At 43.8% G+C, this 14,673-nt stretch overlaps 1 protein-coding gene across 2 annotated transcripts in view; it reads left to right on the top strand.

Moving 5' to 3' along the window:
- The window catches only part of COL13A1 (collagen type XIII alpha 1 chain), a 253,449-nt gene that overhangs the window by 184,786 nt on the left and 53,990 nt on the right, over positions 1-14,673 (top strand). For both annotated transcript variants that reach the window (XM_084845463.1, XM_084845462.1), the window contains 5 exons: positions 2,396-2,419; positions 3,912-3,965; positions 9,812-9,856; positions 12,750-12,902; positions 14,072-14,161. In XM_084845463.1, the coding sequence (XP_084701589.1) occupies positions 2,396-2,419; positions 3,912-3,965; positions 9,812-9,856; positions 12,750-12,902; positions 14,072-14,161 (366 nt within the window). The remainder of the gene's footprint in view (positions 1-2,395; positions 2,420-3,911; positions 3,966-9,811; positions 9,857-12,749; positions 12,903-14,071; positions 14,162-14,673) is intronic.

Genomic DNA, 14,673 nt, shown 5'->3' on the forward strand with positions numbered 1-14,673 from the left:
TGGAGAAAGCCAGGGAGTTTCAGAGAAACATATATTTCTGTTTTATTGACTATTCTAAAGCCTTTGACTGTGTGGATCATAACAAATTGTGGCAAGTTCTTGGTGGTATGGGGATACCAAGTAATCTTGTCTGCCTCCTGAGGAATCTGTATAACAACCAAGTAGCAATGGTAAGAACAGACCACAGAACAACGGACTGGTTTAAGATTGGGAAAGGAATACGGCAGGGTTGTATACTCTCACCCTACCTATTCAACCTGTATGCAGAACACATCATGCGACGTGATGGGCTTGATGAAGCCAAGGCTGGAGTTAAAATTGCTGGAAGAAACATTAACAATCTCAGATATGCAGATGATACCACTTTGATGGCTGAAAGCGAGGAGGAGCTGAGGAACCTCATGACGAAGGTGAAAGAAGAAAGTGCAAAAGCTGGGTTGCAGTTCAGCCTCAAAAAAACCAAGATTATGGCAACCAGCTTGATTGATAAATGGCAAATAGAGGGAGAAAACATGGAGGCAGTGACAGACTTTGTCTTTCTAGGCGCAAAGATTACTGCAGACGCTGACTGCAGCCAGGAAATCAGAAGACGTTTACTTCTTGGGAGGACAGCAATGACAAATCTTGATAAAATAGTGAAGAGCAGAGACATCACACTGACAACAAAGGTCCGCATAGTTAAAGCAATGGTATTCCCCGTAGTAACCTATGGCTGCGAGAGCTGGACCATAAGGAAGGCTGAGCCAAGGAAGATAGATGCTTTTGAACTGTGGTGCTGGAGGAAAATTCTGAGAGTGCCTTGGACTGCAAGAAGATCAAACCAGTCCATACTCCAGGAAATAAAGCCAGACTGCTCACTTGAGGGAATGATATTAAAGGCAAAACTGAAGTACTTTGGCCACATCATGAGAAGACAGGGGAAAAGGAAGAGGGACCAACCAAGGGCAAGATGGATGGATGACATTCTGGAGGTGACGGACTCGACCTTGGGGGAGCTGGGGGTGGTGATGGCCGACAGGAAGCTCTGGCGTGGGCTGGTCCATGAAGTCACGAAGAGTCAGAAGCGACTGACTGAATAAACAACAACAACAGATGGATTGCTTTATCATCTGCTCCAGAATCTTCCCAGGGATTGATGTCAGACTGACTGGTCTGTAGTTCCCAGGTTCCTCCTTTTTACCCTTTTTGAAGATAGGGACCACATTAGCCCTCCTCCAGTCATCTGGCACTTCTCCCGTCCTCCATGATTTCTCAAAGATAATAGACAGTGGTTCTGAGAGTTCTTCTGCCAGTTCCTTTATTACTCTAGGGTGCAGTTCATCTGGCCATGGAGATTTGAACTCATTCAAAGTAATTAGGTGTTTCTTGACCATATGCCTATCAATCTCAAGCTGCAATCCTGCTCGTTCAGCCTGTATTTCGCCTTTGCCAGCGGGGTCATAGACCCTCTTTTGGAAGAAGACTGAGCCAAAGTAGGAATTAATCACTTCTGTCTTTTCTTTGTCATCTGTTATCTTTTTGCCATCCTTATTTAATAGCTGAACCACCATTTCTTTCCTCTGTCTTTTACTATGCATGTAGCTGAAGAAAGCCTTTTGGTTGCTTTTAGCATCCCTCGCTAACCTCAGCTCGTTCTCAGCTTTAGCTTTCCTGACGCCATCCCTGCAATTCTGTGCTATCTGCCTGTATTCTTCCTTTGTTGCTTGGCCTTCCTTCCACTTCCTATATGTGTACTTTTTTGTTTGCAGGTCATCTCTAAGTCTAAAGTGTACACTAATCAGCAATTTGGCTGCCTGACACCAAATTGAAGCATACTTTGAGTCAGATCAACTTGCAGGGCCTGCGTCTGGAGTATGTGTACATGAAAAATTATATGGCAGTTGCTTCTGGATTTGGCTGGGGAAAGATGGGTTTGGATGTCAAGATGCTGGAGAAATACTGCTTTTGATTAGCACTGCCTGCCTGAATACTTGCTTCTGTGCACCTATAATATGTTTAATGGCCCATGTAATGGTCCTTTTAGTGTTTTTTGTGGCCTGTAGTTTTATGGTTTTATTAATTGTTATGCATCACCTTGATGGCTCTTTAACAACAACAAAAGCCATGCTGGCATTCTGATAATAACGGCTGCTCAACCTGCACATTTCTAAATGAGCAGGCAGGCAGGCAGGCAGGCAGTTAATTATAAAGTCTTATAAACTATAAGGCTGCAAGGCTTGCTTTTCCAAAGAAAATGTATGCTGTAAACATTATTCTGAAATTCCAGTAGTGAAATAAAACCTAATATTTCATGCTGATTTTGATTAATTTAAATAAACATTGGTTTTGGTGTGAAAGGAAAAGAGATTTACTGCCTCTGAGACAAACATACACACACATTATTTCTTTTTTCCAGGAGATACGAACCTTGGCCCTTATGGTGAGTCAACTTTTCCCCTATATGTCTTGTGGTTTATAATCAAATCAGTTATATCAAAGGGGCAAAACCAGCAGGACTGGCAGGTTTTTCTTTTAATATAGATTGTGTGTCACACTAAGCTAAAGAAGCCAAAAATCACACATGCAGAAGTCACCCTTTTATATCATGATGGGTTAGAACACAGATGTGTAAAATCTCATTGTTCTTTATCTCAGGTTCCGTGCTATACATCAGGCCCAGAACCATCAGGCACACCCTGGGAGAACCTACCCCTGACACCTGCCCATTGTCTCCTTTTTCTTTTTAACTTGGAAAATCCTTGCCAAGATTCTGCTGCAAGTAAAACTGACCCCCTCATCTCACATTGTAAATTTTTAAAAATTAAAATAGTTTTTTAAAAGATGTATAGTTTGTCCAGCTGTATAAAAGAACTAGACTTCTAGGGGCAACACCACCAGATTTGGCACTGGGAATCTCCTAGCGTCCCCATGAGTGCTGTCCCAACACTCTTGTCTGAATCTAGCACCGTAGTTTGCTGAGAGAAAACTTAGGGTATCAGTAGGAAAATGTCTTGTGTCAGTTTTAGGCTCAGGAAAGGAAAAAAACATGATTGGCTGGATTTTTTTAATTCAATTTTTTATCGCACAGTTCCTCCAAGGAGATCAGAGTGATGTACATGATTCCCTTCCACATTTTATCCACACAACAACCCCGTGAAATAGGTTAGGCTGAGAAAGAATGACTGGGCCTTCATGGCAGAGTTGGGGTTTGTTTGTTTGAACCTGGGACTTCCTGGTCTAAGTCCACACTCTAGCCCAGCCTTCCCCAGCCTGGTGCCCTCCAGATGTATTCCCTGGCTGGGAATGAGAGAGTTGTAGTCCAATACATCTTGAGGGCACCAGGCTGGGGAAGGCTGTGCTAGGCACTACACCATGCTGGCACTCTTATTATTGTTTTTAACATGCATTTTGCATTTACTGAAGCTGAAGCTCAAATATTTTGACCACCTAATGTGAAGAGAAAACTCCCTGGAAAAGACCCTGATGCTGGGAAAGATTGAAGGCAAAAGGAGAAGGGGACGGCAGAGGATGCGATGGCTAGATAGCATCACCGATGCAATGAATATGGACTTGAGCACGCTCCAGGAGAGAGTGGAGGACAGGAAGGCCTGGCGTGCTGTGGTCCATGGGGTCATGAAGAGTCGGACACAACTTAACGACTGAACAACAAAATCCAATAAAGTAGTTGTGGCGCCTCTGCTTACTTGAAATAGGACAATGGATCCTGCACAGTTTTGAAGGATGCCAGATAGTTTAAAAACAAATCCACAAAATTGCACATCTGAGTCCTTGTACCTGACATTGTTCTTTTCCCTCTGTTTTAAAGGACCTTCCTTACCTATTCCAAATAAAGACATTGGATATTTTTTTCTAAAGGAAAAGAGGTTGTTTTGTTTTCATATTATTTTAACTATGAGTTTTTGTTTCATCAGGGGCCTCCCGGACTACCAGGTGTTGCAGGGCCACCAGGACCATCTGGACTGAAGGTAACAGTCAACCATGGTGATTCAAAAACAGCAACATGAGCACAATCCATCAAATTCAAAGCACTTTCAGTCCTATTGATTTCAATTCAAAAGATTCAGGCATTTGTTTAGTAAGGTTTTTTTTAATGGTCCAATTGGATCATGCTCCAAGCCTACTTAAAATTAGGACCTTGGCATACTTTAATGGTCATTTTTTTATTATTTTAAGGTTTTATTGTTTTTAAATGATTGTGCGGTGCCTTGATGGCTTTTTAGCAAATTTTTAGCTCGAATAAGCCTGAAGGGCAAGGGTCTAGAGAGCATGGGGTGGGTTGTACAGATGCAAGCTTTCCTCAGCCCCAGAAACCAACCTATCAGAGAAATGTCAGCTCCCCATCTATCCCTATGCTAGTTTCCTGGGGACAGAGTGCTGTTCTTGCTCCTTCCTAGATTAAGTATGGTGTATTCTTTTATTTCTGGGGCTGAGAAAAGCTTGCATCTGTACAACCCACCCCATGCCCTCTCGACCCTCTGTTAACGCCCCTTCATGGATCACTGCCTTGTTGTGGTGAAGGGGCTTGCGTAACTCAGTGAAGCCATAAGCTATGCCGTGCAGGGCCACCCAGGATGGACAGGTCATGGTGGCGAGTTCTGACAAAATGTGGTCCACTGGAGAAGGAAATGGCAACCCACTCCAGTATTCTTGCCAATAAAACCCCATGGAACATATCACAAGGCTAAAAGATATGATGCCAGAAGATGAGCCCCTCAGGTCAGAAGGTGTCCAATATACTACTGGGGAAGAGCAGAGGGAATTTCCAAGTAGCGCCAGAAAGAGTGAAGCGGCTGGGCCAAAGCCGAAAGGACACTCAATGGTGGATGTGTCCGGTGGTGAAAAGAAAGTCCAATGCTGTAAAGAACAATATTGTTTAGGAACCTGGAATGTCAGATCAATGAATCAAGGGAAGCTGGAGGTGGTCAAACATGAGATGGCAAGATTGAACATCAACATCTTGGGAATCAGCGAACTAAAATGGACAAGCATGGGCGAATTTAATTCAGGTGACCATTATATCTACTACTGTGGGCAAGAATCCCTTAGAAGAAATGGAGTAGCACTCATAGTCAACAAAAGGGTGGGAAAAGCAGTACTGGGGTACAATCTCAAAAACGATAGAATGATCTCAGTACGAATCCAAGGCAAACCAACATCACAGTAATTCAAGTCTATGCCCCAACTACTGAGGCTGAAGAAGCTGAGGTTGATCAGTTCTATGAAGACCTACAACACCTTCTAGAACTAACACCAAAAAAAGATGTCCTCTTCATCATAGGGGATTGGAATGCTAAAGTAGGAAGTCAAGAAATCACCAGGATAACAGGCAACCATGGCCTTGGTGTACAAAATGAAGCAGGACAAAGGCTAATAGAGTTTTGCCAAGAGAACACGCTGATCATAGCAAACACGCTTTTCCAACAGCACAAGAGGTGACTCTACACATGGACATCACCAGATGGTCAATATCGAAATCAGATTGATTATGTCCTTTGCAGCCAAAGATGGAGAAGCGCTATACAGTCAGTAAAAGCAAGACCTGGAGCTGACTGTGACTCAGATCATGAGCTACTTATCGCAAAATTTCAGCTTAAATTGAAGAACATAGGGAAAACCACTAAACCATTCAGGTATGACCGAAATCATATCCCTGATGAATATACAGTGGAGGTGAGGAATAGATTTAAGGGATTAGACCTGATAGACAGAGTGCCTGAGGAACTATGGACGCAGGTGCGTAACATTGTTCAGGAGGCAGCAACTCAATCCATCCCAAAGAAAAAGAAATGCAAGAAAGCCAAGTGGCTGTCTGAGGAGGCTTTACAAGTAGCTGAGGAAAGAAGGGAAGCGAAAAGCAAGGGAGAAAGGGGAAGATATACCCAACTGAACGCAGAGTTCCAGAGAATAGCAAGGAGAGACAAGAAGGCCTTCTTAAATGAACAATGCAAAGAAATCAAGGAAAACATTAGAGTGGGAAACACTAGAGATCTTTTCAAGAAAATTGGAGATATCAAGGGAACGTTTTGTGCAAAGACAGGCAAGATAAAGCACAAAGAAGGCAGGGACCTAACAGAAGCAGATGAGATTAAGAAGAGGTGGAAAGAATACACAGAAGAACTATACAGGAAAGATCTGAATGTCCCTGATAGCCATGAGAGTGCAGTCACTGAACTTGAGCTGGACATCCTAGAGAGTGAAGTCAAGTGGGCCTTAGGAAGCATTAGCAACAACAAAGCTAGCGGATATGACAGTATTCCAGCTGAGCTATTTAAAGTCCTAAAAGATGATGCTGTTAAAGTGCTTCATTCAATATGCCAACAAATTTGGAACACTCAACAGTGGCCACAAGACTGGAAAAGGTCAGTTTACATTCCAATTCCAAAGAAGGGCAATGCCAAAGAGTGTTCAAACTACCGTACAGTTGCACTCATTTCACATGCCAGCAAGGTTATTCTCAAAATCCTACAAGCTAGGCTTCAGCGGTATGTGAACCAAGAACTACCGGAAGTACAAGCTGGGTTTCGAAGAGGCAGAGGAACTAGAGATCAAATCGCCAACATTCGCTGGATCATGGAGAAAGCAAGAGAACTCCAGAAAAGCGTCTATTTCTGCTTCATTGACTACGCTAAAGTCTTTGATTGTATGCATCACAACAAACTCTGGCAAATTCTTAAAGAGATGGGAGTATCAGACCACCTTACCTGTCTCCTGAGAAACCTGTACGAGGGTCAAGAAGCAACAGTAAGAACCGGACATGGAACAACCGATTGGTTCAAAATTGGGAAAGGAGTACGACAAGGCTGCATATTGTCACCCTGCTTATTTAATTTATATGCAGAGTACATCATGAGAAATGCCGGGTTGGATGAATCAGAGGTCGGAATTAAGATTGCCGGGAGAATTATCAACAACCTCAGATACGCAGACGATACCACCCTAATGGCAGAAAGCGAAGAGGATCTAAAGAGCCTGTTGTTGAGGGTGAAAGTGGAGAGTGCAAAAGCTGGTTTGAAACTCAACATTAAAAAAACTAGGATCATGGCATCTGTCCCCATCACTTTCTGGCATATAGAAGGGGAAGAAATGGAAGCAGTGACAGATTTTACTTTCTTGGGCTCCAAGATCACCGCAGACAGTGACTGTAGCCATGAAATTAAAAGATGCTTGCTCCTTGGGAGGATAGCTATGGCAAACCTAGACAGCATAGTAAGAAGCAGAGACATCACCTTGCTGACAAAGGTCCATATAATCAAAGCTATGGTTTTCCCAGTAGCAACGTATGGCTGTGAGAGCTGGACTATAAGGAAGGCTGAGCGCTGAAGAATTGATGCTTTCGAACTGTGTTGCTGGAGAAGACTCTTACAAGTCCCCTGGACTGCAAGGAGGTGAAATCAGTCCATCCTAAAGGAAATCAACCCTAAGTGCTCATTGGAAGGACAGATACTGAAGCTGAAGCTCCAATATTTTGGCCACCTAATGCGAAGAGAAAACTCCCTGGAAAAGACCCTGATGCTGGGAAAGATTGAAGGCAAAAGAAGGGGACGGCAGAGGATGAGATGTCTAGATAGCATCACCGATGCAATGAATATGGACTTCAGCACGCTCTGGGAGAGAGCGGAGGACAGGAAGGCCTGGCGTGCTATGGTCCATGGGGACACGAAGAGTTGGACACGACTTAACGACTGAACAACAACAACAACAACAAAATTCTGTTAGCGGAAAAACTATTCTATAAGCAATGCATTAAAATATCCTAGATAGTGGCTGAAACAAAAAGCTTGTCACCCATCCTTGTTTCAGCCAGCTGCATCCTAAAGGCTTTTGTTTGTGCATGTTACATTTTTTAACCCCTGGCTGCTGTACCTGAGGTAAACACGCATTAGTTACAGGGAGAGATGGCAGTTCCACCTGGTTATAAAATTAATTTACCTTAGGTGAATGACTTTAAAAACATAACATATGCACAAGTCTCTCCCTAAGATTTAGTTTAAGTCATGGTTTTATGTCTAATTGTTGTACCATTATGAGCAACTACTTCATCCCCAGGGGTCATGAAGGAAGCACACCACAAAACTAAGTGCTGAACTTCAATTGCCCCTTTTAGGTATGTACCGCTAAAACTTGGATGAATATGGTGGACACTAAAACACAGCTGGAGGAACAGGCTGCATTTCTTCATTGTTATTCTTATCCTGGAAAAGTTCATCCAACATCTGAATAACCTTGACTTGAATCCTGCTGTGAAATGTATGATGAAATGGGAGCCCTACAGCACCATTATTGTGATGCAAATAAGATTACCAAATTGCTACCTAGAGATTCAACAAGGCAGCGAGAGGCAACCTCATGATCTCCTCTTGGTCTTGGTCTTGTTTTCCATGTATCCTCTCCTCCACCTGCTGTAACAAGCAGACTCCAGGTATGCCGCAGAATAGGTGGAGGAAGGAGGCAGAACGAGTAGGTGTGGTCATGGCTGTCTCATCTCCCTCTCGATCGGGAATTTATAGTGTGGATTTCCAGGTTGCAACCTGACAATCCTACATGTAAATTAGCTAATAGAAACAATGGGCATCATCCAGTACTTCTGCTGTGCTTACACCACTGATGTAGCACTAACGTAAGCAACCTCTAGTGCTGTCAGGGTTGGATCTGAGCCCATAGAGTCCCAAAGCAGCTCTGATTCTGAGGAAGAGATACAATCTGTGGGAGAGGAACCCGCTCACTTTTCAGAGGCGCAGCTGGAGGGAGAGCCCCCCTACCCCCGCTCACATTCCTGGGAGCGACAGTGACCCTGGCATGGAGAGGGAGGGACAACTTGAGCTTCTAGATGCAAGGTGCAGGTGCAGAGACAAGCGGGAGGTTGCGGGCACTGAGAGGAGGTGCTCAGCCCGACTGGTGCGATGACAACAGCTGTGCCCCGAGGCCCCACGGGATGGGGGGGGACTCTCCCCTCCTACTCCTTAAGTTCAGAAACTTGCCGCGCTTTTCTCCAAATGGAGACCAACTGACATTCCTAATGCTAGAATCCCCTGGTAGGCTGCTCCTTTGAGTTTTCCACTTAGTCTCAGGCAATTAGCATCTGTAGGCATCATTAGATTGAATGGAAATAAAGCCTTGGAAAAGAGCCCTTTTGTCAGCGTGTTGACTCTGGCTACTTGAGGATTTCCGAAGGCAACAGGGGCATTCCTGACAAGTGCACTGCCAATGGTGTATGCTGGCACAACAGGTTTCCCCGGAAAAGAAAGCATACAATATTGGTGTTGCATGAGAGGTTACTTATGCTAGCACTACGTCAACTGCATAACTGGAGTAGTATTGGATAATGCCTATTGTGATGGTACAGGAAATATACTCAAGAGAACTACTAGGTGAAACAGTATGGGGGAAATGCTTTTCAGTTGTTCCATAACCTCATCACCAGAGAATGCTAGGGTTACTTAGAACCATTAATTAACCATTTAAGTGCTGAGTTGATATAAAATCCCAATCTCTTCTTTATCCATCAAGCTTCAAATGCCATCTTTTGCCAGACACACCACTATCAATAGTGTGTGGCAACAGCCTTCCCCAACCTGGTGACCTGCTGATGTTTTTGGACTACACCTCCCAGCATTCCTGACCATTGGCCATGCTGGCTGGGGCTGATAGGTATTGAAATCCTAAACATCTTAATGGCACCAAGTTGGGGAAGGCTGCAATAGAACACTTCTTCTTTTTCCACATTTTTGATCAACTCCCAAGCTTTGTATACAAATAGATGAAACAGCTCTTTACATTTTTTTTTCTCTCTCCATTGGTTTCTGCACCTTAGGGTGAAGTTGGCCTGCCAGGTCCTCCTGGACATGATGGAGAAAAGGTAACGAATGGGAGACACATGCAGTGTGTCAATTTGGATGGCAAATAGGGAATAAAAAGTGATGAATCATCATTTTAAATTATTGAGGATGTGATTCTCTGCTCTGTGAAACTGGAGTTATGATACAAAGGTTTTGGTGAGGTACTTGATGCAAAGTGTTTCCAGAAAGCAAGTACGCTTTCGATAGCTTTGTTTTGCAAAGTGCTCTGTGCTCTTAGCCTGATGTGTGGCAGCTGTTGCGTATACACCTATTATTAGCCATATGATATCAGAACCTTCAATGCAGTGCTTTAGCAAGTTAGGCCTGGGGAGACGTCACTACCTTACTAAATTGTCTTAGGGCAAAAATCCTGCCATATCTTCAATTCTCACACTTCTGCCTCTATCTTTACAAGTCAGCTTACATCAACATTCTGAATACAAGGTAATTTTTGCATGCATTTTACATTTATTTAGAAGTAAGCATTGGAAGACCATTTTGTTTAGGCTTGCTTCCTTCAGGTCAAGACTAAGGTGGAAGACATGGAGGGCTTTAGAGTGCAATCCTACACATGTCTACTTAGAAGTAAGCTCCATTGAATTCAAGGGGACTTACTCCCAGGTAAGTGAGTTAAGGAATGCAGCCTAAGACAGGGGCCATAGGATATTTCAGATTCCTGGATCTGAGGTCAGAGACAACACACCAGCCTTGGGTCTGGGAATCCATGCTCCCCACCCCATTGTAGCTGGTGTAGAAAGAACACCAGCTGCCTCTATGAGGTTGCAAAAGTGATCTCAGAGAGGTGGTTAAAGAGGTATTCCTCTGAGTGGGGATGATGGGCCAGGTTATGCTGTACCCCCAGGCCTCTCCAGCCTCCTTTCCTCCCCCTCTGGAGCTCCCCAGCTAGATGGGCAAAAAAGCCTGTCTAGCTAAAATGTTGTTCCTCCCACTCTGCACTGGGTACAAGCCTCCAGGTTTGGAGCATCAATGGCACAATCAGTAGGATTGCATCCTATGTTCGTGTTAACATTTTTCAAGTAGGGAATCACAGTAATTTTCAGGGCTGGGAAAGAGACAGAGGGATAGATTTGTATATGCCCTCCATCCACTGCACACATGCACACACTTTATCACATAGATGCACGTAAGCACACAGACGCACACATAGACATTCAGGTACATGCTCATTTATAACACATTTGATGAAGGGGATGGGATAAAGAGGTGAAATCCACCATATATTTATTTGAGGACTTTCTACTCCTATGTTTTCATGAATGCCTTCAAGGTGGCCTACCGAGCAAATCCATATAAAAAAAAGTCAAATAAAAATGCAAAAAACCCCTACAAATCTAAAACAACAGATGAGCAGCAACACAAAAACAGCAACCAAAGCCAGTAAAAAGGTCCTAACTACCACTAAAAGCTCATGAAAAGACAACAGATAGTTATGAAGACAGTTATGAAGGTGCCAGGCAAACATGCCTGGGAGAGAGAGTTCCAGAGTTTGGGTGCTACCATAAAAAAGCACCTGTCTCCAGTAGCCACCCACCAAAGTTCAGAAGGGAGAAGGACTTCTGAGAGTATTCTCAATGGCAGGCATCTTCATGCCTTTGCTCTCCCCGATCACCAAAACACACATACATATAATATGCATTATCCCAAACACGCATACATGCGCGCGCGCGCACACACACACACTTTCTTTTTTAACAGAATGTTGCTGCCTGTTTATTTTGCTGGGATTATCCTAGTTCTGTCCTGCCACTATTTGCTTGGGTTTACTGTTTATAGTTTAATGCAGGGGCAGGCAACCCACTAACCTCCAGATATTTTGGACTACAATTCCCATAATCCCTAACCATTGGCTATGCTACTGGGGCTGGTGGGAGTTATGGTCCACATTTGGAGAGCAGATTGCCTACCCTTGATTTAATGTGTATTGTTTTACCAATTTTGCTGTTAGCTGCTTTGAGCTCATTTGATACAGTGGGTTCTGCATTTTTAAAAATAATTGTTTTAAAACGATAACACTGTGCACATATGCACAGACACAAAGCCCACCACTCTCCTCCTTCCCACCACTCACTTTTTCCCCTCCCTTTCCTACATATTCTGCTGCACTTCTGCTCACCTGGAGAGTCTGGCATTCATACCCCAACACTGCCTCATCTCCACCCAGAGAAGGCTGCTTCACAGTTTTAGAATCTAAAGTATGGCTGGAAAAAATATTTTCAGAATTCTGCAAAGGTTTCTTTTCTTCAGTGCACAATTCAGAGTCAAGAAAAATTCAGCATTTCATTGACTACTGGAGGAATGTTAAAGCTATAGGTGGCTGGGGCAATTAGGTTGGATACTATCCAAAGAAGATTAGCCACACTTAAGCCTGATTAAGCCTAAGGCACTACCTGGAAAGTATAGCTCTCTGAAATTAATGGTTCCAACTTCTAAATAAATGTGATTAGGATTGGAATGCTAAGCACTTAGCACTGTGCTCAAGTCTCAAGGTGCTTCCGGATGAGGCTTTCATCATGCAATTGTCCTGCCTCAGTCACAGGCTTTTATGGGGGATCCAGGCATGGTTATCTTCCATTTGCAACCCTCCCATGTTTTCCCACCACTTCTTCTGTCTTTTTTCTTACCATGGATAATCTGGTAAGGAGGAAAAGATGGCATAGATGCACAGTGCCTTTTGATTGGTAGTGCTAGGAGCCGTCTGTCTGGAAGCACCCTTATTGCCTATCATGTGATTTAGGTATACCTACCTTTCTCTGTATTGTATTCACTGATTTCAGTGAGGCTATTCCAGAATACATGGTATGGAGACTTCAAACTGTATCATAGAAAAGAAAGCAGGCCCTTGAACACTGGTAAACTGGTCTAGAAATATCATGTTCAAAATAACTTTTGTAGGGGCCACGAGGCAAACCAGGAGAGATGGGGCCTCCCGGTCCCAAAGGGCCTCCTGGAAATGATGGACCTCCGGGAATGAAAGGAGAAATTGGCTCCATGGGAACTACAGGAGGAAAAGGAGAAAAGGGGGAAACTGGACAGGCTGGCTCACCAGTGAGTAAACACAGCATATGTGATAACTGTGAAGTATTTGTTTGCAAATATTCACAGCAGAAAAACCTACAAGCCAGTTTCAAAATCACTGTGAATAAGAACACACACACACCCCCTTCCCCTTTAGGCTGCAAATCCATCTTGACATACGATCTCCATTGTTCATTTCCCAATTAATGCCCTTGGTCATTGCTTAAATGAGACATATTAATTATTTCTCTGAACAAAGGGATGGCAAATCAATAATGGTGTATAAGAAAAGATATCTTAGCTGCCCTACTCAGAATCACAGCCATTCCCCATTTTGTATTTCTAAGGGTTGTTAATAATGTTCTTAATGACAATATTGGCTTCTGAAGAAGAGGTATGGGAATTAACCAAGGTCCTAGATAGGTGCACAATGTTCAGTGCCTGAAATAAAACCCATGTGCTTCAAGCTTAACCACGAGATGTGTTAGCCTGTTGTGTGTGCTTCTAGGACAGCCTTCCTCAACCCGGTGCTCTCCAGATGTCTTGGACTACAACTTCCATCAGCCCCAGCCAGCATGGCCAATGGTTGAGGATCTGGAGGGACCCAGGTTGGGGGAGGTTGGTCATAGACACTAGCTAAAGTCAAGAAGAGCTGAAAGAGTTTAGAATATGCCAGTGTAATTTACTGGGGAACCTAGAGAACAGAAATGGTCACCTGACATGCTCAGTTCAGCACTACCAGGATGCTTTGAGTCCCATGCAAGAGCTTAAACAAGGCCATTTGGAACTTTACGTTTCTACCACCTTTATGCCTGTATTTGCAAACCCCCTTCCACCTCCACTACATTGTTAAATTACATTCTTTCTTATATTTGCAGCTGCTGCTGCCGCTACTGAATCAGTGGCTCCATGCTATATTGCTGGGTCCTTTGAAACAAGGAGAAAGTGCTTGCTTGCCTTGTACTGAATGTGCTTTTTAACTAGGGATTTGTCAAGAAACATATTGGAGAGAAAATTGTGGCAGAGAAATTATCTTCTACAAAGAAAGGCTGTAAAGGGTCTTGGACCCCTTGCCAATCCTGTTCAGACTCCTAGTTGCCTGGATGGCAATAGTGGTCCAGTCTGATAAAGCAAGCAATTATCACATCTTTCCCATTGCATGGTTTCGCATTTAAAAATAAATATTTCTTCCCGTATAGGGTCTTGATGGCCTAACTGGAGAAAAAGGTGATCAAGGGATGCCAGGACCACCAGGCCTAATAGGCCCAATTGGACTTCCAGGTTTTACAGTAAGCAATCCAACAAACATCCATCACCACAGAGAAGGGCCCCCTCAGGATTTACTGCAGGCTTCCCCAACAGACTCCACCTGTGCACTCTTTTTTTGCCGTTATATGTTAATGCGCAGCTGTGCAGTCCCATGAGAATGGGGGTGTGACACTTCAGTGGCTGTTCTGTATTTTAGGGTTTCTGTTGTGTCTGTCCGTCCCTCGTTAGGTCCCTCGTTAGTGTTCCTTCATTTCCATGCCAACTGTTTGTCAGTTCCCCAGCATGAGGCTCTCGCAATGGTTCACACTTACCCAGGGCGTGAGAGGTACATGCCTACCCATCGCAAAGTTGGTCCTCCCCGAAGACCTCCCCAGCCCTTGGGCACTTAGTCCGAAAGCAACCATTGCGAAGGTACGAAGCTGCAAAAAATGTGTGTAAGTGTGATTAAATAAATGAAGACACCTCTCTGTGCCTCTGTAATTGCGCAGCTGCAAAGGAACAGGGGAGTAAAGGGCAATGCAAGCACTACACA

The sequence above is a fragment of the Heloderma suspectum genome, chromosome 3 (assembly GCF_057233095.1).
Source record: "Heloderma suspectum isolate Gila_16-S chromosome 3, 16-S_ref, whole genome shotgun sequence".
NCBI lineage: Eukaryota > Metazoa > Chordata > Lepidosauria > Squamata > Helodermatidae > Heloderma > Heloderma suspectum.